The following is a 19145-nucleotide window of genomic DNA, read 5'->3' on the forward strand; positions in this document are numbered from 1 at the left end:
GCAGGTCTAGACCGAACTCCTTACAACAAACAACTTATTACTTTAAAGGATACTGGTATTGGTACTGGTACTGGTGCTGGTATCATATCGGAGGGAAACGATTTTCTTTTCATTTTCTGTTGTGCAACGTTGTATAGAAAAAAGCTCAATTCAGGGATGCAGCCCCTGAATTGGGACACAGCCACAGTCTGCGTATTTCGCGCATGTGTATTTCCGTCCCTCCCCCAGAGCATGCACTGCACATGAGTCAGTCACGTTGTTTTCGTTGGAACAGGTAACGCGTAACAGTAACAGGTAATCAGTGTTTTCTCTAGGATTTTTTTTTAGCAGTTGGGGCAGGCCTGTCCGAACACCCGCCCCCCGTCCCGTCCCGTCGACAAACATTTTACGTATGAAACAGAAGTGCCACTTCGCTGCGACACAAACAAATATATTTACCGTTTTAATGTTTCCAGATGTTTGATATCAGGACGTTGAGCTGAGAACTGACAAGTTGAACGTTGTCCAATTAAAACGGACCCACCGCGGTGACGTTTTTGGTGGAGCTGTTAGTTTAATAGTCGACTTGGAAGAAAGCGAACGTTTTGACAATAAGCTCCATCAACACAACAGTATGTGGAGTTAAACTGGACAGCCCCAATAACCTCTGAATAGTTCTACTTGTTATTAAATTGCAATGTGAGCGGCAGCCAACGGGGTTGCGGGCCGCCGCTCCAAAATCAACATAGAGGAAACACTGGGTAATTTCAAATGTTGTGGCAGTGCACTAAAATTTGAGAACACAAATTGTTTTTCCATGGCTTAACTTTTGTGTGTTATTTTATTTAAAAAAGCAGAGGTTACTCTTACTGCAATGAAGAAAACAAAGAAAGCATTTCCTGATTGAATGTCTGTTCTTGGTCTTGGATGCTGTAAAATAAATTTCTAAATAAGGTAGCCTCCCGAGTATTTGCTCTGCTGCCGGCGTTTGCCTAGACATCGCCCAAAATGCTTGACTGCATTGCATTCTCCACATTTTTAGCTAAATTTTCATGTACCACATCAGCATTTTTGTTCAGTGAATCTTTTGTAAATTGGCCATCTTCATATCGCCCAGCTCACCTAATTTCACTCCTTCGTCTTCATTAACATTCCCGGTAGAATTCTCAATCTTTTTGGCCTCTATGTGTCCAGTTGCATAGTCTCTGTCTGTTCTTGGTCATGGATTTTGTGAAATACATTTCTAAATAAATGCGACTTATACTCTGGAGCGACTTATAGTCCGGAAACTACGGTACTCTTGTTTGTACGTGTTCCCGATCACCTTCAATAACTCATTTACCAGACAGAAAAAGGTCTATGGATCTGAAGACTAGCCCTAACCCTTTTTAATGGACTGGTATCAGCTATATAAAGCCTGATCCATTTTGATCATTAATTGAGATTAACCCAATGTGCTTTGGGTATGCCTGTTGTCACAGGAACGTATGCCTTCAAGTGAGTCTTCGTGTCTATTACAGAAACATTTTGCGGGCGTATAATCAATCCAATTGCTGGTGTATTTGTGCCTTGAAGGCTGGAGAAGCTCTGTCCAAACCGTCTTGCAACAAAACAAACACTGACACTCCTCTCTCCACCATTAAAGGAAAGACGGTTTCAGGAGGCACATGGTTGATACAGTTCTGTTAAACGAATCTAACCTGGATGAGCTTTACACTATCCTATGTAACTAGTGAATGGGTGAGTGTGAGCACACCTCAACACAGTTGTCACAGACGGAGCAGTGGGAGCACCGTGGCGGCCTGTAGAAGCGGCAGGTGGAACACCACTTCATCCTGACCTGGATCCCTCTAATCTCTACAGTCTTGTAGAGGGGGGCACGGAAATCGTCCTCCTTGTCCTCGTCCTCCTCGGCTGCAGAGAAAATTGACCATAATGAACATTTGAGCCCTGACATCAGAACACATGCACATATATAAGCTGTAACAGGGAATCCTCATTGTGTGCAGAGAAGCAAGAAATGTAGGCACTGAAATGAAGGCAAAATGGTAAATGGACCTGTACTTGTATAGCGCCTTTCTACCACTCAAAGCGCTTTTACACTACTTGCCACATTCACCCTTTCACACACATTCACTCAGTGATGGCAAAGTCAGAAACTAACTCATTCATACACATTCACACAAAAGGAAAACTTAACATTATTGCAACAACAGCAATATAAAAAGATACTGCAGACAGTATTTAGTGGCCTGTTTGGGGACATAAAAAGCATCACACACATTCAACCATCCATGCACTCACCTCTCGGGAAGATACCAGGGTCCATGAATGTGGCCATACAGAAGTTAGCCAAAACAAACAGGAAGATGACTCCATTGTAGATGGGCACAGCTATTGAAAAACGCTCTGAAAGCCACGGGCACCTGAAAACAGACAAAGGGGACAGTGCCTGAGGAAAATCCAAAGACCAAGACTGTGTCTCATTATATTTCAGTTGTAATGAAAGGGCGGTTGTGGTCCCTCTCACACAACTAATCTGTTAGAGATTGCACGATTCACGGGAAAGAGGATGGTGGAACTGGAGTTGCACAGAAAATACAAGAGTATGGTAATTTAGGATAACATTAAGCACTGAGCAACTAGAAATCACATTTTAAAACAACTGTCAGCCAAAAATCAGGCCATGTTTACTTAGCTGACTTAGCGTTAGCTTACCTGCTCCCTGAAAACTGTAACATTATCCTCTGTAACTTCACATCATCGCCAATGCAGTCAGCTACATTTTGTTGTTCACATCATTAAGTTAATCCAGCCAGTGGTGGAAAAATCTAAAATAAAAACTCTAAAAAGGCATCATATATCAGGTTATCCCACAACGATCAATCAGCCATGACTGTGAGCTCTCTTCGTTTTCGATTTTCTTCCTAATCATTGACAGCGCTATCTGGCAGAAAGTATATGTTGCCCATTTCAGTCCTAACCCAACACACTTAGTGACATTTAAAATGGCAATAATGTAACAAACTGCCCCAACTTCAAATGCGTGTAACATGTTATACTGTGGGTATCTAACAACTCAGGGCTCCAGAGTGCGACCAAAATTTTTGAGAGTGCGACTAATAATTTTTCTAGGTCGCACTGGTGTACCTGACGCTGCCCGGGCGAAAACATAACACAATTTATTTCGCAAGCACATCATCTCTCTGTGTTCTCCTGTGACCGAACTCACACACTCATGGTAGGATCATATCGTGTTCTAAACCAATAAGAGACAGAGCTCGGGCGGGTCTTTGCCTCTGATTGGCTGTGGTCCTGTTCACCGCGCTAAATTGTGTGTGTCTAAAAATCGTCCTTCGGCGACAGCATCAGACTCGGAACCAGAAGAGGAGACAACCGAGTCTGGGATAGAGCCCGGCTCCGAGACCAAATTAAAAAGGTCAAAATATATTCCTTCAGACAGGACTGGCTGAAACAATTTCCCTGGCTGAGGTACAACAAAGGACGTAACGCAATGCACTGCGTGTACTGTCAGGAGTGCGGTCTGTTCAATTTCAGCTCAGTGAAGCAATTTAAACACATTATTTTTCTTTTTATATATAATTGTGCTTCAAATAAAGACAAGCATTTCTCTACACCTTATTCTTGTTTAAAAATCATTCACATTATATGACAGTTATGGAGAGCAATAAAAAGGTGACCTTATGGCGTTAAAGGCAACGCAATGAAAAATTTGGGTGCACCTAAATTTTGTGCTGGTGCACCTAAAAAAAAGGCACACCAGTGCAACCAATGCAAGAAGTTAGTCTGGAGCCCTGCAACTAATTTTGCAGATGATTAAACAGAAATTTCAATTTAGACTAGTCGACTAGTCTAAAAGTACAGAAACGCTCAGAATACAGTCAACAGGAACATCCCTACTTTGGATCATATTACAGTTTTGAGTCATGGTTGTAAACATTTTCGTATCTTGGACAGCACACAGCTATGTTTGATTGCAGAAGCAAATTCTTTTTTGGGGATAAATAAAACGGCTGACACGGTGCTGATGTTTTTTTTGTTTGTTTTTTTGACGATTTGCATGCAGACTAAATAAATAAATAACTAAATAGTCCATATCCGTGGCAATTTTTTTCCCCACGTAAAAATAACAAGCCAACGTATCAAAATAAATTACAACCATTGTACTGCTTTATGGTCATTTTTCAGAGAGTTATCGGGTTTTTTGTGTAGTGCTGTATTTATTTAGTAGTGAGAAAATAAGAGGAAATGTGAGAGTGAGTGCAGGGACACAAACACTAACAGACTCAAGAAGAAACAAACAGTGCGACTAGATGATGGGCTTTTGTCAGGGTGACAGATGTTGGCCTATTTTCTCCTCACTAATCTGAAGCACAGAGCTGACTGCCCACCACAGACCGGACACACACACAGATTAGATTTTCTCACACACACACACACACACACACACACACACACACACACACACACACACACACACACACACACACACACACACACACACACACACACACACACACACACACACACACACACACACACACACACACACACACACACACACACACACACACACACACACACACGCCTGTCAATCTGACTTTCTCACATTTACACCACATCCACATTGTTTCCCCCACAGACACTGCTTCACACACTTCACAATCACCACTGCTCTTCCTTCACGACACACTGAAAAACACACACGAACCCACTCTGACTGAGGTGTCAGCAAGATTAGTGTTGACAGTCTATAACACCCTTGACTTAGCATTCTGTCAGAAACACTCACAGGGCCACACTGAGACAGATAAGTCTGAAAATGCTGTTTACATGTGAAAACGACCATGGTTCAGTCCACACTGGTTGTTTTTAGAAACGTTCTGGATCTATATTCAAGCTACCAAAATATGAAAGTCTCTGTTTTCAATTCAATTCAATTTTATTTGTATAGCGCCAATTCATAACAAAAGTTATCTCAGGACACTTTTCAAATAGAGCAGGTCTAGGACGTACTAATGCGAAAGTTAGTGATGAAGTTACACCATTGGTCAAGTGTGAAGAGTTTCCCAATTGCTTGTTGCTACTTCAAAATGAACAGGTGCATAAGTGTCGCAAGAACAAGACAACGGAGGTGAGATTGAACATGGCCGCGACCTGTTTCCTGCTAATTAGCCCAGACATTAAGAGGAAAATACAGGATTTTTTTGGACTCATCTCCTGTGCCTTATGCAAAACAGATTACACTCATGTAGGATTTAGCGGACTTGGAGGCCTTTATTGATTACTACTACCTTTAACAAGACAGCAAGGACTTTAACACTGGCAGCAGTAAACCCAAAAGAAAAAAACAAGATTCATTGCTCACTACATCTTACAGTCTGTCTTACCCTTAGGTATGCATAAACTACAGGTTATAAACTTCTTTTACAAAAATTTGAAATTATCATCTAATCAGTAGCGGAAGCAGGTGATTATTGGTTATCGTATCAGCTGAAAAATCTCCATAACACGCATCCCTAAAAACTCTACTATTTACTATTACTCAGTGTCAGTCGTGTCATTATAATTTCTCTTTCAAATCAAACATCAAGATTAGATACGAATGGAAAGCATTTCCAAGTGCAAATATAACATTTTTAAATGGTTATAATATTTAACCATGCGATATGCTACTTCAGTACTCAGTACTGATAACTTGGAAACATGGAGAGAGTGTTTTTCGAACACTGAAAATTGATCCTCAAAAACACTGTATAGATTTTGGTTATTTAAACCTCTCGCCATTGGATAGCAGTGCTGTAAACGTGGATGTTACAGGGACTGTAATAAATACAAATGCAGATCCGTGTACAAATGCTACAGAATATTCCAGATGACCATTTAACATCCAGGAATTCATATTATAGACACTACCACTGACTATTTGTGGCCACAACTGAACCGTACACTCTCAAGCCATATATTAGGGTTTTAACCTAGTCTTGTTTGTTGACAGACAACAAAATTGTCCAGGCTGTGTGTGACCCGCTCAGGACAGACACAGCCTGGTTACAGTCTGAGCAGAAATGAACTCTTCTATGTCTGAGTAGGTTAAATATCTGTTGGCCAACTAAAATCTTCCTGTTGGGGACATCCTGGTGTCCTAGGGGTTAAAGGGCAACTCCAGTACGCGTTTAAGCAACACCTTTCACATTATACATACTCATTTTACCCATTGCTAATATAAAAAGATATTGATTAATTATATTAATTCTAATTTAGTGGTTGACCAATATCGGCATTGGCCAGTGAAAAACCCTTATATATAGAGCAAGGCTGGCGAGATATCCCCCCAAAAAATAAATCATGTATAATTTTATGCTGTTATATAGGAAATTCACACATATGTTTACAGCAGGATGCGTGAGAGTTTTTAATACAGGGTTCAACACCAACTTCCCCGCCTTCCCAAAACTCACAAAGCTCCACAGCAGGCACATTGATATAAAGAATGTTATAAAGAGTTCGGTCTAGACCTGCTCTATTTGAAAAGTGTCCTGAGATAACTGCATTTTGTATTTACTCAGGTTATCTTTGTATACTATTAAAATTGGTTTGACGATCTAAAAACATTTAAGTGTGACAAATATGCAAACAAATAAGAAATCAGGAAGGGGCAAATACTATTTCACAGCACTGTATATTAGCTTTAAGGACGTGGTGCTCTGAAAACAGCTCCAGGGCTGAACAATGAAGGCTTGTGTAAAATCACCAATCCAAGAAAAAGTATCCATGCACAAGGCACAAGGCCTTGCTCTCTTATATCACTTAGATCAGCGGTCCCCAACCACTGGTACCGGTCATCTGGTACCGGACCGCACAGAAAAATAAATAAATAAATAAATAAATAAATATTCTATTGATGATCAGAGTCTGAAAGATGGTTTATTTTGAAAAATGACCGGATTCTCTCCCAATTACATCCGTCTGTGACACAGGTGAAAAAGAAGGTTGAAAAAAAAAAAAATTTATTAGGTGGGGGGGGAAGGGCGGGTCGCCCAAACGGAAGGTTGTTGGTTATCCCCGGTAGGCGCCACAGTAAGCAAGATACTGAACACCAAATTTCTCCTGAGGCTGTGCATCGGTGTGTCATGTCTATGAATGAGTTAGTTTCAGTTCAATGGTCGGAAGACTAAAAAGGCGCCATTTACCAGGTCCATTTAGAAAAAGAAAGCTGCATTTTAGAAGACAATATCAGGAGTCCTACTTAAAATACGGATTTATCGCCACAGGTGATTCTCACGTGCCAAGCTCTGCATAATACGTGGTGACAGGCCAGCAAACGAGGCAATGAAGAAAACTGCTTCGGCACATGGAGACCAAGCACCCTGCATTAAAAGACAAGCCTTTGGACTTTTTTGAAAGAAAAAAACGTGAACAAGTAGGACAGAAGCAAGTACTGATGGCCACCACATCAACAAATGTGAGTGCACCAAGAGCATCATTCTTAGTGGCTAACCGTATTGCTGAGGCGAAGAAACCTTTTACTATTGGTGAAGAATTGATCTTGCTAAGGACGTTTGCCGTGAACTTCTAGGAGAGGCCGCAGTTAAGAAGATAGCACAGGTTCCTCTTTCAGCTACAATCGTCACTAGGCGAACTGATGAAATAGCAGAGGACATTGAGACAATTGTTGGAGAGGATTAATAAATCACTGTGGTACGCAATCCAGGTTGACAAGTCTACTGATATTGACAACAAGGCAATACTACTTGTTTATGTGCGATATATATATCAGGAGGATGTGCATGAGGATACGTTATGTGCATATCGTTGCCAGCTAACACCACAGCCGCAGAACTATTCAAGTCTGTGAATATGATTACATATCAGGAAAACTAAATTGGTCCTTTTGTGTCGGCATATGCACGGACAGAGCTGCTGCTATGACTGGACAGCTTTCTGGATTAACTGCTCGGGTTAAGGAGGTTGCACCTGATTGGGAGTCATTCACAGGGAAATGCTGGCTAGTCGAAAAATGTCACCTGAATTTAACGGCGAGTGAACAGAGGGATATTTGACATGTTTCAAACATTAGCAGGGATTTTGGAAGAGACTGAGCCTGAACCGCCATTCTCCCAGCTGGTGCGCGATCACCTGTCTTTGCTTTTAAAAGAGTTCGAGCGGTACTTCCCAACAACAAAAGACCCACAAACTGCGAAAGAATGGATCCGCGATCCATTTGTGAACAAACCAGGTGAATCAAGCCTGTCCGTGCCAGAAGAAGATCAACTGCTGGAGATTGAAAATGACGGTGGCCTTAAAACTATGTTTGAGACAACAACTCTACCGGTGTTCTGGATTAAAATCAAGGCAACATCCTATCTTTGTGAATAGGGGTTTTCTGCAGTGACAGCAACCAAAACAAAATTACGGAATAGACTGGACATAAGGAACACACTTCGGGTGTCATTGTCTCCCATTACCCCTAGATGGGACCGGCTCGGGGCTCCCACTAATTCAGTGAATTCAATTCAATTTTGAGTTGTATTTTTATGGACTTTATATTTGTTTTCATGCCGGTCGTATCATTTTATTTCGTCGTATTTATCCGCCACACCTTGAAGGCCGGTCCGTGAAAATATTGTCTCACATGAAACTGGTCCGTGGTGCGAAAAAGGTTAGGGACCGCTGACTTAGATGATGTTTGTTATGATGTATGTATGTCTGTTTGTGAGATGAAATGGATGTGTGCGCATGTGTGTGTGTGTGAGAGAGAGAGACAGTGCCACTTACGTGAAGCAGAAGAAGAGCGTGGTGGAGCCGACGAGGAAGAAAGTGGCTGCCGACACCGGGACGTAGCGGGATGGTCGCAAGGGCCTGCTAGGAGGGACCACGGCGTGGGGGAGGGGTGACGAGGATGGACCCCGCCCTCCACTCTTACTGCTGCCACCTGGCATCACTTTCTGTGTGGTGGGGTGTGCCTGTTTAGCAACTGCTTCGCAGGGGAATTTGTGATTCAGAGTTAAATGTTTCTTGAGGTGTATTGGGTGGATTTGGGGATAGAAAATGGCAAAAAAAATAAAAAAGGAGACATACAAAAGTGATGGAGCGATAGTTGAAGGCTTTCTCTTTTACACAAATAAAGAGGAAAACTCTCCTCTGCATCACCACACTGAGATGGGAGGAGGAACAAATGCTTGTTTTCTTAGGTTCTTAGGTCAATCCTGATCTACTGTGTGTGAGATTAAAAGAAGCTTACAAGTCGCTCTGCTGTAAAAGCCTTGTTTTCCTGTCAGCCAGAAAACCAGGTGGGAAGCCGAGATGAACAAATAAGCCACAGACTACAAAGAGCTGTCCGAACAGTCTCTTACAGAGTTGCAGATAAACACACAGCACTAGTTTGACTAGGTTCTACCCAAAATGCCAATCAATTACAAACACAAGCTAACAGAAAGTGATCATTCTTACACTTCTAAAAAGGGGGAATCCGTTTGTGTAGCAATATGAATAAAGGCTTGGTGAAAATGATGAGAACAGGGCAATTAAAAAAACATGGCTAAAAACATGTTATTTTGATGAAAAAAACCTTCTGTCAAAACACAATTACTGAGTTGATCAGTGATTTGGTGATGTAAAAGTCCAAATCCTGACAGACAGAAAAGCTCAGCTAAACTGATGAACCTTTGCTGTGAACGTGTCCGTTTGATTTGATTGGTCTATAAATACGAGTTTAGTGAGGTACAAGAGTTGGCAGAGGTAGACCTGTTTGGGTAGGAGACTTTCAATATGGAACAACAGCAATAAATGAAACAAGGCTGAAAAGAAAGAGAAAATGTCTGGGATGATAATCTGACTTGGCTTTCTATTTTCCTTCCTCCGTGACTTTCTTCACCTTAGAAAAAGATCAAGACCTTAAGTGGAAAATGGGCTTGTTTGTTCCCAAGTCTGTGCTAGCAAAAAGTTTTTAGCACCGAGAGATCAGCAGTCTGGGCGGAGAAAAAGTCTTGTAAATAAAAAATGAAAACTCCTTGCTCTCTGTTAGAGGAGAAAGACACTTTGCTTTCAGTCCAGCACTCGTATTAGAAACAGCAGTCTGAAAGCGGGCCAGTGGAGTAGCCTGGTTTTCCTGTGTCGGGGCATCCCTAAACCCAGCCGGTGGCTGATTCAAACCACCTCACCTGCCAACTGCACCAGGGATATGATTGGAAGACAAAAAGCAAGAAGTAATGCTGTGGTTCTTTCCAAAATATCTGAGGGAAAATGCAGTAGAACATCCATTAGTATCCATGTAAATGACAGGGTACAGTGCTGATCTGATTGCTGAGGGTAATGTGTGTGTAGATAATGGTATTATCTTATATCAGCCAGCAATGGCAACATAGAACAACTCAGTTCCCTCACTGGTCTCCTTGTTTCACTGTGTTAGTGGACGACCGCGCCTGTTAGTTATGTAACTGCCAGCCTCCCAGCTGCAGACCGTTTTCTTTACAGCCCTCTTCTCTTGGGACTTCCAGGGCCTTCCCCCTTGCTTCCTTCCCTAGTAGAGAGCACTGAGGCTTGGATAACAGTCTCCCACAACCAATCCCTTGGAGGATAGGGGCCTCTCTGGAGCAATGGCCTAAAAATGACCTCAACAAAAATTTGAAAAACTGTGGCTGTTAAGTGTTGAAGATGGAGTCTCCTCGGGCCATTTGTATCCTGAGGTTTTTCAGGTTTGAAGTGTCCTTCTCCGACCTTGGAAACAGGATGCGAGCGATTTTCCCCATCCAGTGCTTATCTGTGGCCTTTTCGTTTGTGACGTGGGTCACTGTGTGTATGGATAGAACGCAGGGGTGCCGGTGTTGAACTTCAACAGGTTGTCTTGGGTCAGAAGACAAGAGAATCCAGTCTGATGGTTGGTCAGGGGGTGCTGCACCTACAATGTAATGAAAGGAAGATAGGGTTGGTTAAAGAGCAGATAATCCTGCATGTAAACGTGTATTACACTGCTTTTACAGGTACTGTAGTTCAGATGTTTTGCCCACTCTCTACAACAATAAGGCACAGCCAATCCACACATTTGGGATGATAAAAACTCATGTGTGACAACAATATTGGGTTTTCTTATGCACAACTACTCACTTATCTACATTCACTTTGATTAACACAATGCAAATTTGTTGTGTTTTTGTTACCTCAGAATGAGACGGTTTTAGCTACAGATGCCACGGGTAGCCTTCTGTTGTGGCAGCCATGTTTCTACAGTACACCAGGACTGCCTAAACAAAAATTGGCTCTAGACGGGGCTTTGTGTTTTTCATGCCTTTCGTGGCCACTGTAGTTACTCCTACACTGGTGAAAAAGGAGGGTGAAGTGATAGAGTTGTAACCTGAAGCTACACCGCTAGATGCCACTAAATCCTACACTCTGGGCCCATAACTCTTATGAACAGTGTCAGCTTACAACCAAAATATTGGAGGACAAATGTTTTAAAGTGTTTCCACAGCCTGACCTTTCTGAGGGGACCAAAACTTTTTGAGCTACTCATGGAACTAGACTTGCGTTTCGACTGGAGGAACCAGGGATAGTTCCTGTAGAATAGTTGAGTGTAAAAACAAAAAAAAGTTTGCAATAGACGCGACCACCTACACACTAGTCTGGCAATACCAGGATTTCTAAAATGTAGTTGCTTGAACAACAGTAAGAACGGCTGCAACAAACATATGCCCCTTACTTCAAGGACACGCTCCACTGTACTTGTATAGCGCCTTTCTAGTCTTCAGACCACTCAAAGCGCTTTTACACTATGTGCCACATTCACCCTTTCACACACATTCACTCAGTGATGGCAAAGTCCATTGAACAGACACTAACTCATTCATACACATTCACACACTGATGCACGGCATCGGGAGCAATTTGGGGTTCAGTATCTTGCTCAAGGACACTTCGACATGTGGCACCAGGAGCAGGGGATCGAACCCACAACCTTCCGATTAGGGGACGACCCGCTATGCCCCCCTGGAGACAAACTGGAGACATAATAAATCACATTGGAACACAGAGAGAGCCTCCACCTCGGTTATAAAGAATTTAGAAAGAAAAAAAGTAATTTTAATCATGAAGCAGCAAAACCAGGAAGTGTTGGGTTTTCATCAGTAGTGACTTAACATGACTCCTATACATTCTCTGTCCATTATATATACTGGCAATAGAACACACGCATGTCATTTTAGGGTGAGAGTTGTAACAGGTTGGCTGCCGTTGGCGAGACATCACCACAGCCCGCTTGGAAGCAGGTCAGGGGCACGCTTTGGCCCTATAACGTGCAAGCTCGACACAAGTTGGTGCGTTTAAACTAGAAATGGAAATGCAAATCAGCGTGGCATGGTTAGACTCGGTGCAGCCAAAGTGCTAATGGAAAAGCCCTGCAGAGTCTTGCACAAGGCTTCATTTTCAGCAATTTTATGTAAAGGTAACTCAGTGTTTCCTCTAGGATTTTTTTTAGCAGTTGGGGCAGGCCCGTCCGAACACCCCCCCCGCGTACGACACTAAATAAAGCATTTATGACGTTGCGATAATGACAGGGCAATGCAATTAAAGGCAACCGGGACTACATTGTGCGTCTGCCCCATTTCTGATACCGTGGCGGCAGAAACTTAACAGCGGCGGGCCGCCGCTCCAAAATCAACATAGAGGAAACACTGTAACTTACTAACAGTTAAGGCATTTTCATGAATGCAAATGTTGTTCAAGTTAGTAGTGTGCAGTATACCAGCTCATTCTGACAATTTCAATAAACTACTCTCATCAGATTGTACACATTTTGTCTGTCTAAACAAAAACACTGTAAGCTTAACTAGCAGAGTGTGCACACTTTTACTACACAAGATCCTCTGAGGGAAACCATTTCATAAGATACTGCATTGTGTCATCAACACTTTCGCTGTTCAAGACCAAAGTCTCAGTAAAGCTGCCACCTGCCTCTCTCTCCCTCCTCCTTGATTCATCACAGAGTGCTCACAGCTCAGCAGCTTCACCAGAGAGAGCTATTTGCAGGGACAAAGACAGGCAGAGAGACACAGTCCCTGTATGCAGTTGTTCACTTTATGGACTGGAGACTTCAACCCTTCAATCAATAAGCAGATGAGTGCACCTGTTCAGGCCAGCCATGATGGATGGACCTGTCTTCCTACACTTTATCTACTGCCCCATTCATCAGCGATAATTGCTCCCCCTGTCTTTCTTTCTCTCCGCCTCAACCTGTATTGATGCTCATGTTGATGTTGCAGCCTTTTCAAACTCTACAAAGTCAACGAAAATGACTAAAATCTCCTCTGACAGCAGATCTACAGCCCAATTAGCGTAACTTGTGTCCTACACTTTGGCAAATGAGACGACAAACTCTCCAGTCTCCAGTAGGGAGGCAAATAATGATCATTTGCACAACCAGTTCCTGATAAATTATTTACTTCATTCAGGGACACTGACTGAAAGGAAATGACTATCAAGTTACATTTAGCATAATAAAACATAAAGGCAGAAGCGTAGTGTTTCTGAATTTTTTGAACACTTGTACATTACCACCAGTGAAGCCATGTTAAGCCCACTGGCACAGAGCTTAAGACCATTTCAACAGTGTCATTCTCTACCCTCATGATTCATGCACGGGGCAAAGTAACTGCTAGTGTTACGTTGACATGATTCATTTGTATCATTGAACATCCACATGTCCTTGCAAAGCTACACAAGGTAACTATTGACCGTGTCATAACATGAGTAAAGTTCATCCTGGATAGTGGTGTCTGCAGTCATTTTAAAAATATTACTTATATCATTTATCACAGAAATACATCTGCAGGAAAGCTGGTTAAGTGGAAGAAACTGGCCAAATGCAAACAGAGAAAAAGTGGCAGTTTTTGAACCCCACAAGCCAATTGTAGGGGCGGGCGATCCTGTGTTCTACGAACCAATCAGAGCAGTGTGCTCATGGCGGACGCTGTAGAAGAAGACCTGCTCCCTCTGTAGATAAAAATGTCTCATTCTAATATAACGAAAACACAACGATTCTTATTTTCAGGTGATCTCTACACTCTTAATATGTGCAATAGTATTACACCACAAGGTGTAAAAACTTCAAAACACCAGTTTGACACCAGTCTGTGCAATGCTATTCTATTTCACTATTTATCTTTTATAAGCTACTCTTTGTGCTCTTGTTATTTTTTATTCTGCCCTTTCTGTATGCTGTTGCAAACTGCAATTTCCCCATTGCGGGACAAATAAAGGTTTTCTTATCTTATTATACGCCAATGAAAACATACTTAAGAATATTATATTCCATTTCTGACAATAGATCCTCCTAAATATCACACACTGGACCTTTAACTATGAGCCTGTTCACACCTGGTAGTAACATGCATCTCGAGTGACCACTTGTCATCAAATGTCACTCCCCCGCTTGATATGCAAATAAATATACATCATTCATGTTTGGAAAGATGTAATGCATCGTTTTTAACCAACACACTGGGACAAACTGACACAATGGTTTTACACAAATAAGTAACTGAATGTAGAATGTTTGCTGAATTTACAAGAAGGCCCAAATAATTAATACTTTGTTATAGACAGCGTTTCAAAGTTTATAAAGTTAAACAACTCTCCAAACTGTGATTTTTTTCAGGGAGATATTTTGGTTTTTTTATATTTCTTTGAGCACTTTTTGCCTTAAGACAGTGGATGACACACAGCAAAGGGCCATAGGTTGGGGTCAAACCCATGACCGCTGCAGCAAGGAGCTCTAGGCTATGTGTAGCTCTACCAGGTGAGCTATCAGAGATACTGTTAAATGTTGAGTAAAAACATTAGCCTTCACGCAAGAGATATGTGGTCAAATGCGTCCCAGAACACCAAGTATTGTCTAAAACTGTCTGATTATTCATCATCCTTTTTAAATGTTTAAATATATATTTAATAGATATATAATTTTTAGTTTGTACTGTTAATGTACTGTATCAATAATTATTGTTATTTTGTCACCAAGTAGTACTGTCAAACACATCTTTTCTAAATTTTATTTGTTTTGTGTTTTTTATTTTTAATGTAGTTTTATTCTATCAGTATTTTCCTCTGTATGTATTATACAATAGCCAAAACACAAATTTCAGCAAAATGTCCTAAAAAGCAAAGGTCTGCAGTCACTTTCTAACCGTTTTTGTCCCCCTTTTTAATCATGGGCATACAATAGTTGCTTTTTCAAACCAAACATTGTTCAAAATAAGAATTTCAAAGATAATCTACTCTTTGCAACTGCAAGCTCAATGCTCAGGTGTGAAGGGGATTTGTTAAGTCTGACACATGCAGTTTGATATGCAAACTAGAAGGAATAAAATATATCACGTCTTGTTTATTACCCAATATTTGCCTACACTTGGCAGGCACCCACAGTGGGTCACATTATGACACGTCAAGGCCAACATCAAGGTTTGTAAAGCTGTCAAATGGACGTGGTACTTCGAAATGGCATGATACCCAACACTGAACATACACTCCTGTACAGAAAAGGGAAGCATCTGTTTTGACGTGCTGTAAAAATCTAAGATTGCATTTATGAACGCAGACCATTCAATAAATCACAGCCTATCACATTAAATGCTCTCAATTCACTCAGGTATATATTGCAGTGGAATCCTGAACATACACTGGGTTTATTTGCATTTCCTCAAGCTCCATGAAGACATAAGACAGTTATTTCCTCATTTAACCAAGAGCCTTTCCATCTGATCTGATCAATACTCCTCTTGATCTAAAAACACTGTGCATCCTTTCTCCATCAGGCACAATCCCTACCCTCCAATGCTGTAAATGCTAGAAAATCCCCAGACACAATGGCACCTTCTTACATCCAGGGAAACCTACAGCATTTCCAGCACTTACACACACCAAATCCTGGGTGTGTATGGCCCGCTGCAGTCACGGCAGCGCTATAACAACAGCAGTTCGAGCCTCGGTATAACAGTTATGCACCAAACCGGCAAAATGATGGCTTTTACCCATAGATTCCAACAACCAATTTCCTGATCACGGGTCTCCAATATTGGATTGCAATTTTAATCGAATTTTGCCAGAGCAGTTTTGAATGGAATCGCTTACTAACGTATCAAAGGCAGGCTTCATAGATACAGCTGAACCAGGTGACACGCAACCTCTAATTGATCCATTCACACGGCCCAACAGCGCTCGGTTTGACAGCTCAGTGGACACGATTCAGCACGGCGAAGATGTGCCAGTCTCTTTAAATGCGGATAGAATGTCACGCCAAACTACATTCAAAATCTCACAATTTAGAATGGCGGCTGTGATAAGCAAATGTACATGTTCCAACACATCATTTAAACCCTTACTCGATTGTTGGGGGTCCAGATTGTAATTCGGCGTGCATATATACTCGTACAGTTTGATTCCCGATAAGCACAACAGCCGTTCCCAGCCAAATGTAGGAATTAGAATTTGGCATATTACGTTCTGTGCATACAAGTGAAAGATCCCACATTGGACAGTGGGTAATATTGAAGCCGGGGTGGGGACGCCTAGTGAAGACGATAATAGCGTTAAGTTAGAGACCTGGAATGAGAAGCAAAATTAAACTACAAGCTAAATCCCGGCGTTAACGTTACTTAACTGTAGCCATCCTTTTACAGAAAACTGGCTACGGCGAGTCCATAATGATGAAATGAAAGTAGGGTGGAGACAACTGGTGTTAATGAGTCACAGCGGCAGCACGGTAATGGAAATTGTCAAACATGATACAAAGAAAATGTATCACACATATGCATTACACCAAAAGCAAAGCGTAGTTTCTGCGATATATAGTGTGCCTGGCAAGGCTCGGTATACTGTATGAGCTTCTTTTCCATGTAACATTAGCTAGCCTTAAGCTACTCAGGTCTCCATTGGTTAACCCTGGCTAGCAGCAGGCTAACAATTCACCTCACCTGCGGGGGGGTTCACAGTGGTTTCGGGTCCAAAAACGGTGAATGGGAAGTACCAGTCCTGGTCGTGTAATTTCTTCTTGGCATTGTAATCAACAGAGACAACTCGTTACACCCATTACTATCCATTCGAGTTATTCAGCGGTGCCAGCAAGCTCTTGCTTTCGTGGCTAGCTATCCCAACGCCAGGCTAATTTACAGATAACGTTAAACGGTTGGCTAGCTAGCCAGTCGCCGATACGTCTGACGTTATTTTACTACAAGCACTTAGCTTAACTAACTGTTAGCTAGGGGTGGAAGCTTTTTTTTTTTTACTTCTTTAAAATAGCTAATATTTGTCTGTAGGCCGCTCTGCCTGTACGGAAGTTAAAAAGAAGAAATTAATGTAATTCCAAAACAATGATATAATCTTTTCATATATCCAGGATATTGGTGGCCAAGAGAATCCCAGAGGCCGACATATTTGTCAGTACTACAAAACTCTGATGCCAGGGTCCAACAGCAGGGCTGTCGCAATAAAATTAGCGCCGAGTGGACGACAGTGGTGTCAATCAAGCTGCAAGCGTATTGTATTGCTTCTCCAGCCATGACCCCGCCTCCTTTACAGTCAACGTCATGATTGCACTAAATCGTGATTAAATTTATTCCCCAGCACGGCAAAACACTGTACGGGGCTTGTTGATTGTGTTGCAATAGATAATAAAGCCTTGGTAATATATTTTATTGTCACTAAGCATGGTTGGCACATAAGCTGTCTCTGACATGAGGTTTTAATCCTCTCATGTGACACACTGACACAGTAACGTATGTTTGTGTGTGTGTGTGTGTGTGTGTGTACCAGTGCACTATACTGTAAGTGCCTCTGTGCCCACATAATGAGAATAAACACACACACACACACACACACACACACACACACACACACACACGCTGGTTACACAAAGGGGAGATAGATTAAAACAGCAGACAGCAGGGGCTATGAGGATAAACCCACACAACCAAGCTTCTAATCAACATGCACACACACACACACACACACACACACACACACACACACACACACACACACACACAAACAATCTCCAAAATAATAACAAATCTGCAATCCTGCCACCAGGAAATCATGGAATTGGATTGTGACTCACTGTGTGTGCACCCGTGTGTGTGTGTGTGTGTGTGTGTGTGTGTGTGTGTGTCCGTAAAGCTCTTAAACTAAAGGGGCAATCATGGCATAAAAAAAAACAATGGACGATTTTGTGATGACCTATTTCCCATGGGGGGGTCAAACAAAGAGAACTGTTTTCAAATATGTTTGTGCCTCCATATAAAGCAGTACAGAGGCCTCACTGTTAAAGGACAGGTCTGTTAACACAATACTCACCTTTAAATATACACTCAAATAGTTATTGGTTACTGTCACAAGTCTTCTTATTCATACCTTCATACCATATCTTCTCTCAGATCTTTTATTTATATTTCCTGTAAAGCGTCTTTGAGTATCTTTAAAAACATAATTATTATTAGTCTCATTAATGGCATTAGGAGGACGGAAACAGTAGTGCAGGTTGTGCCAAAAGTGGTGCAGGGCCTCTGGATGCATCCTGCAACCCTCTCCTTCATCATGGCCTCACTGCAGCTCAGCGAATTCACAGAGGAAGTTCCGGTCATGTACTTCATTTCTCTAACCATCATGAACCAGACCACAGTCTCCCCCTCCATCAGGAGAATTCTTATCCATCCTTGTCACCTCTTTAGCATCACCCTAGTGTCTTTTAAATGTTATATATACAAGATTTAGAACATTAATATAGCAGCAAACAACTTGATTAAGGATTTATTTAGAACAAACCAGAGTTGGTGATTGTTGAAACAGCTAACAGACTAACAAACATGGTTTTGGTGAGTTTTATTCTGTTTCTGTCCACTTTGAATGAAATTAGGATGTTATGATGATATGCAAGGTAAAATGACTTTTGTCAATGGAGTCTGGTGGGCTGTAGCACCCCTTTGCTTTTGTCTGAAATGCTGGTGCTCTAGTGTGACATCTAGTGGCAAGTAAATTTCGTATGATGGAACATAAAAGTGTAGGTCATTTGTATAAATTGTCTTTACTGTTGCTGGGTAATGTCAGTCAACACAGTACTGAATGTGTATTGATTCAGGTTCATATCAGAATGTGCATTATGA

At 41.7% G+C, this 19145-nt stretch overlaps 1 protein-coding gene across 3 annotated transcripts in view; it reads right to left on the reverse strand.

Moving 5' to 3' along the window:
- Positions 1 to 17454, reverse strand: part of zdhhc5a (zinc finger DHHC-type palmitoyltransferase 5a) — a 31632-nt gene extending 14178 nt beyond the window's left edge. For 2 of the 3 annotated variants that reach the window (XR_007881764.1, XM_051386398.1), the window contains exons 1-4: positions 16962 to 17454; positions 8779 to 10900; positions 2284 to 2405; positions 1736 to 1893 (exon numbers count right to left, since the gene is read on the reverse strand). Coding sequence is in view for 2 of the 3 variants with exons in the window: in XM_051386398.1 (XP_051242358.1) it covers positions 1736 to 1893; positions 2284 to 2405; positions 8779 to 8942 (444 nt within the window). In the remaining variant the exon portion in view is untranslated. Of the gene's footprint in view, positions 1 to 1735; positions 1894 to 2283; positions 2406 to 8778; positions 10901 to 11159; positions 11381 to 16961 lie in introns of those variants that run through there. The other variant, XM_051386400.1, reaches the window with a different exon arrangement.
- Between the last annotated feature and the right edge of the window lie 1691 nt (positions 17455 to 19145).

The sequence above is a fragment of the Dicentrarchus labrax genome, unplaced genomic scaffold (assembly GCF_905237075.1).
Source record: "Dicentrarchus labrax unplaced genomic scaffold, dlabrax2021, whole genome shotgun sequence".
NCBI lineage: Eukaryota > Metazoa > Chordata > Actinopteri > Moronidae > Dicentrarchus > Dicentrarchus labrax.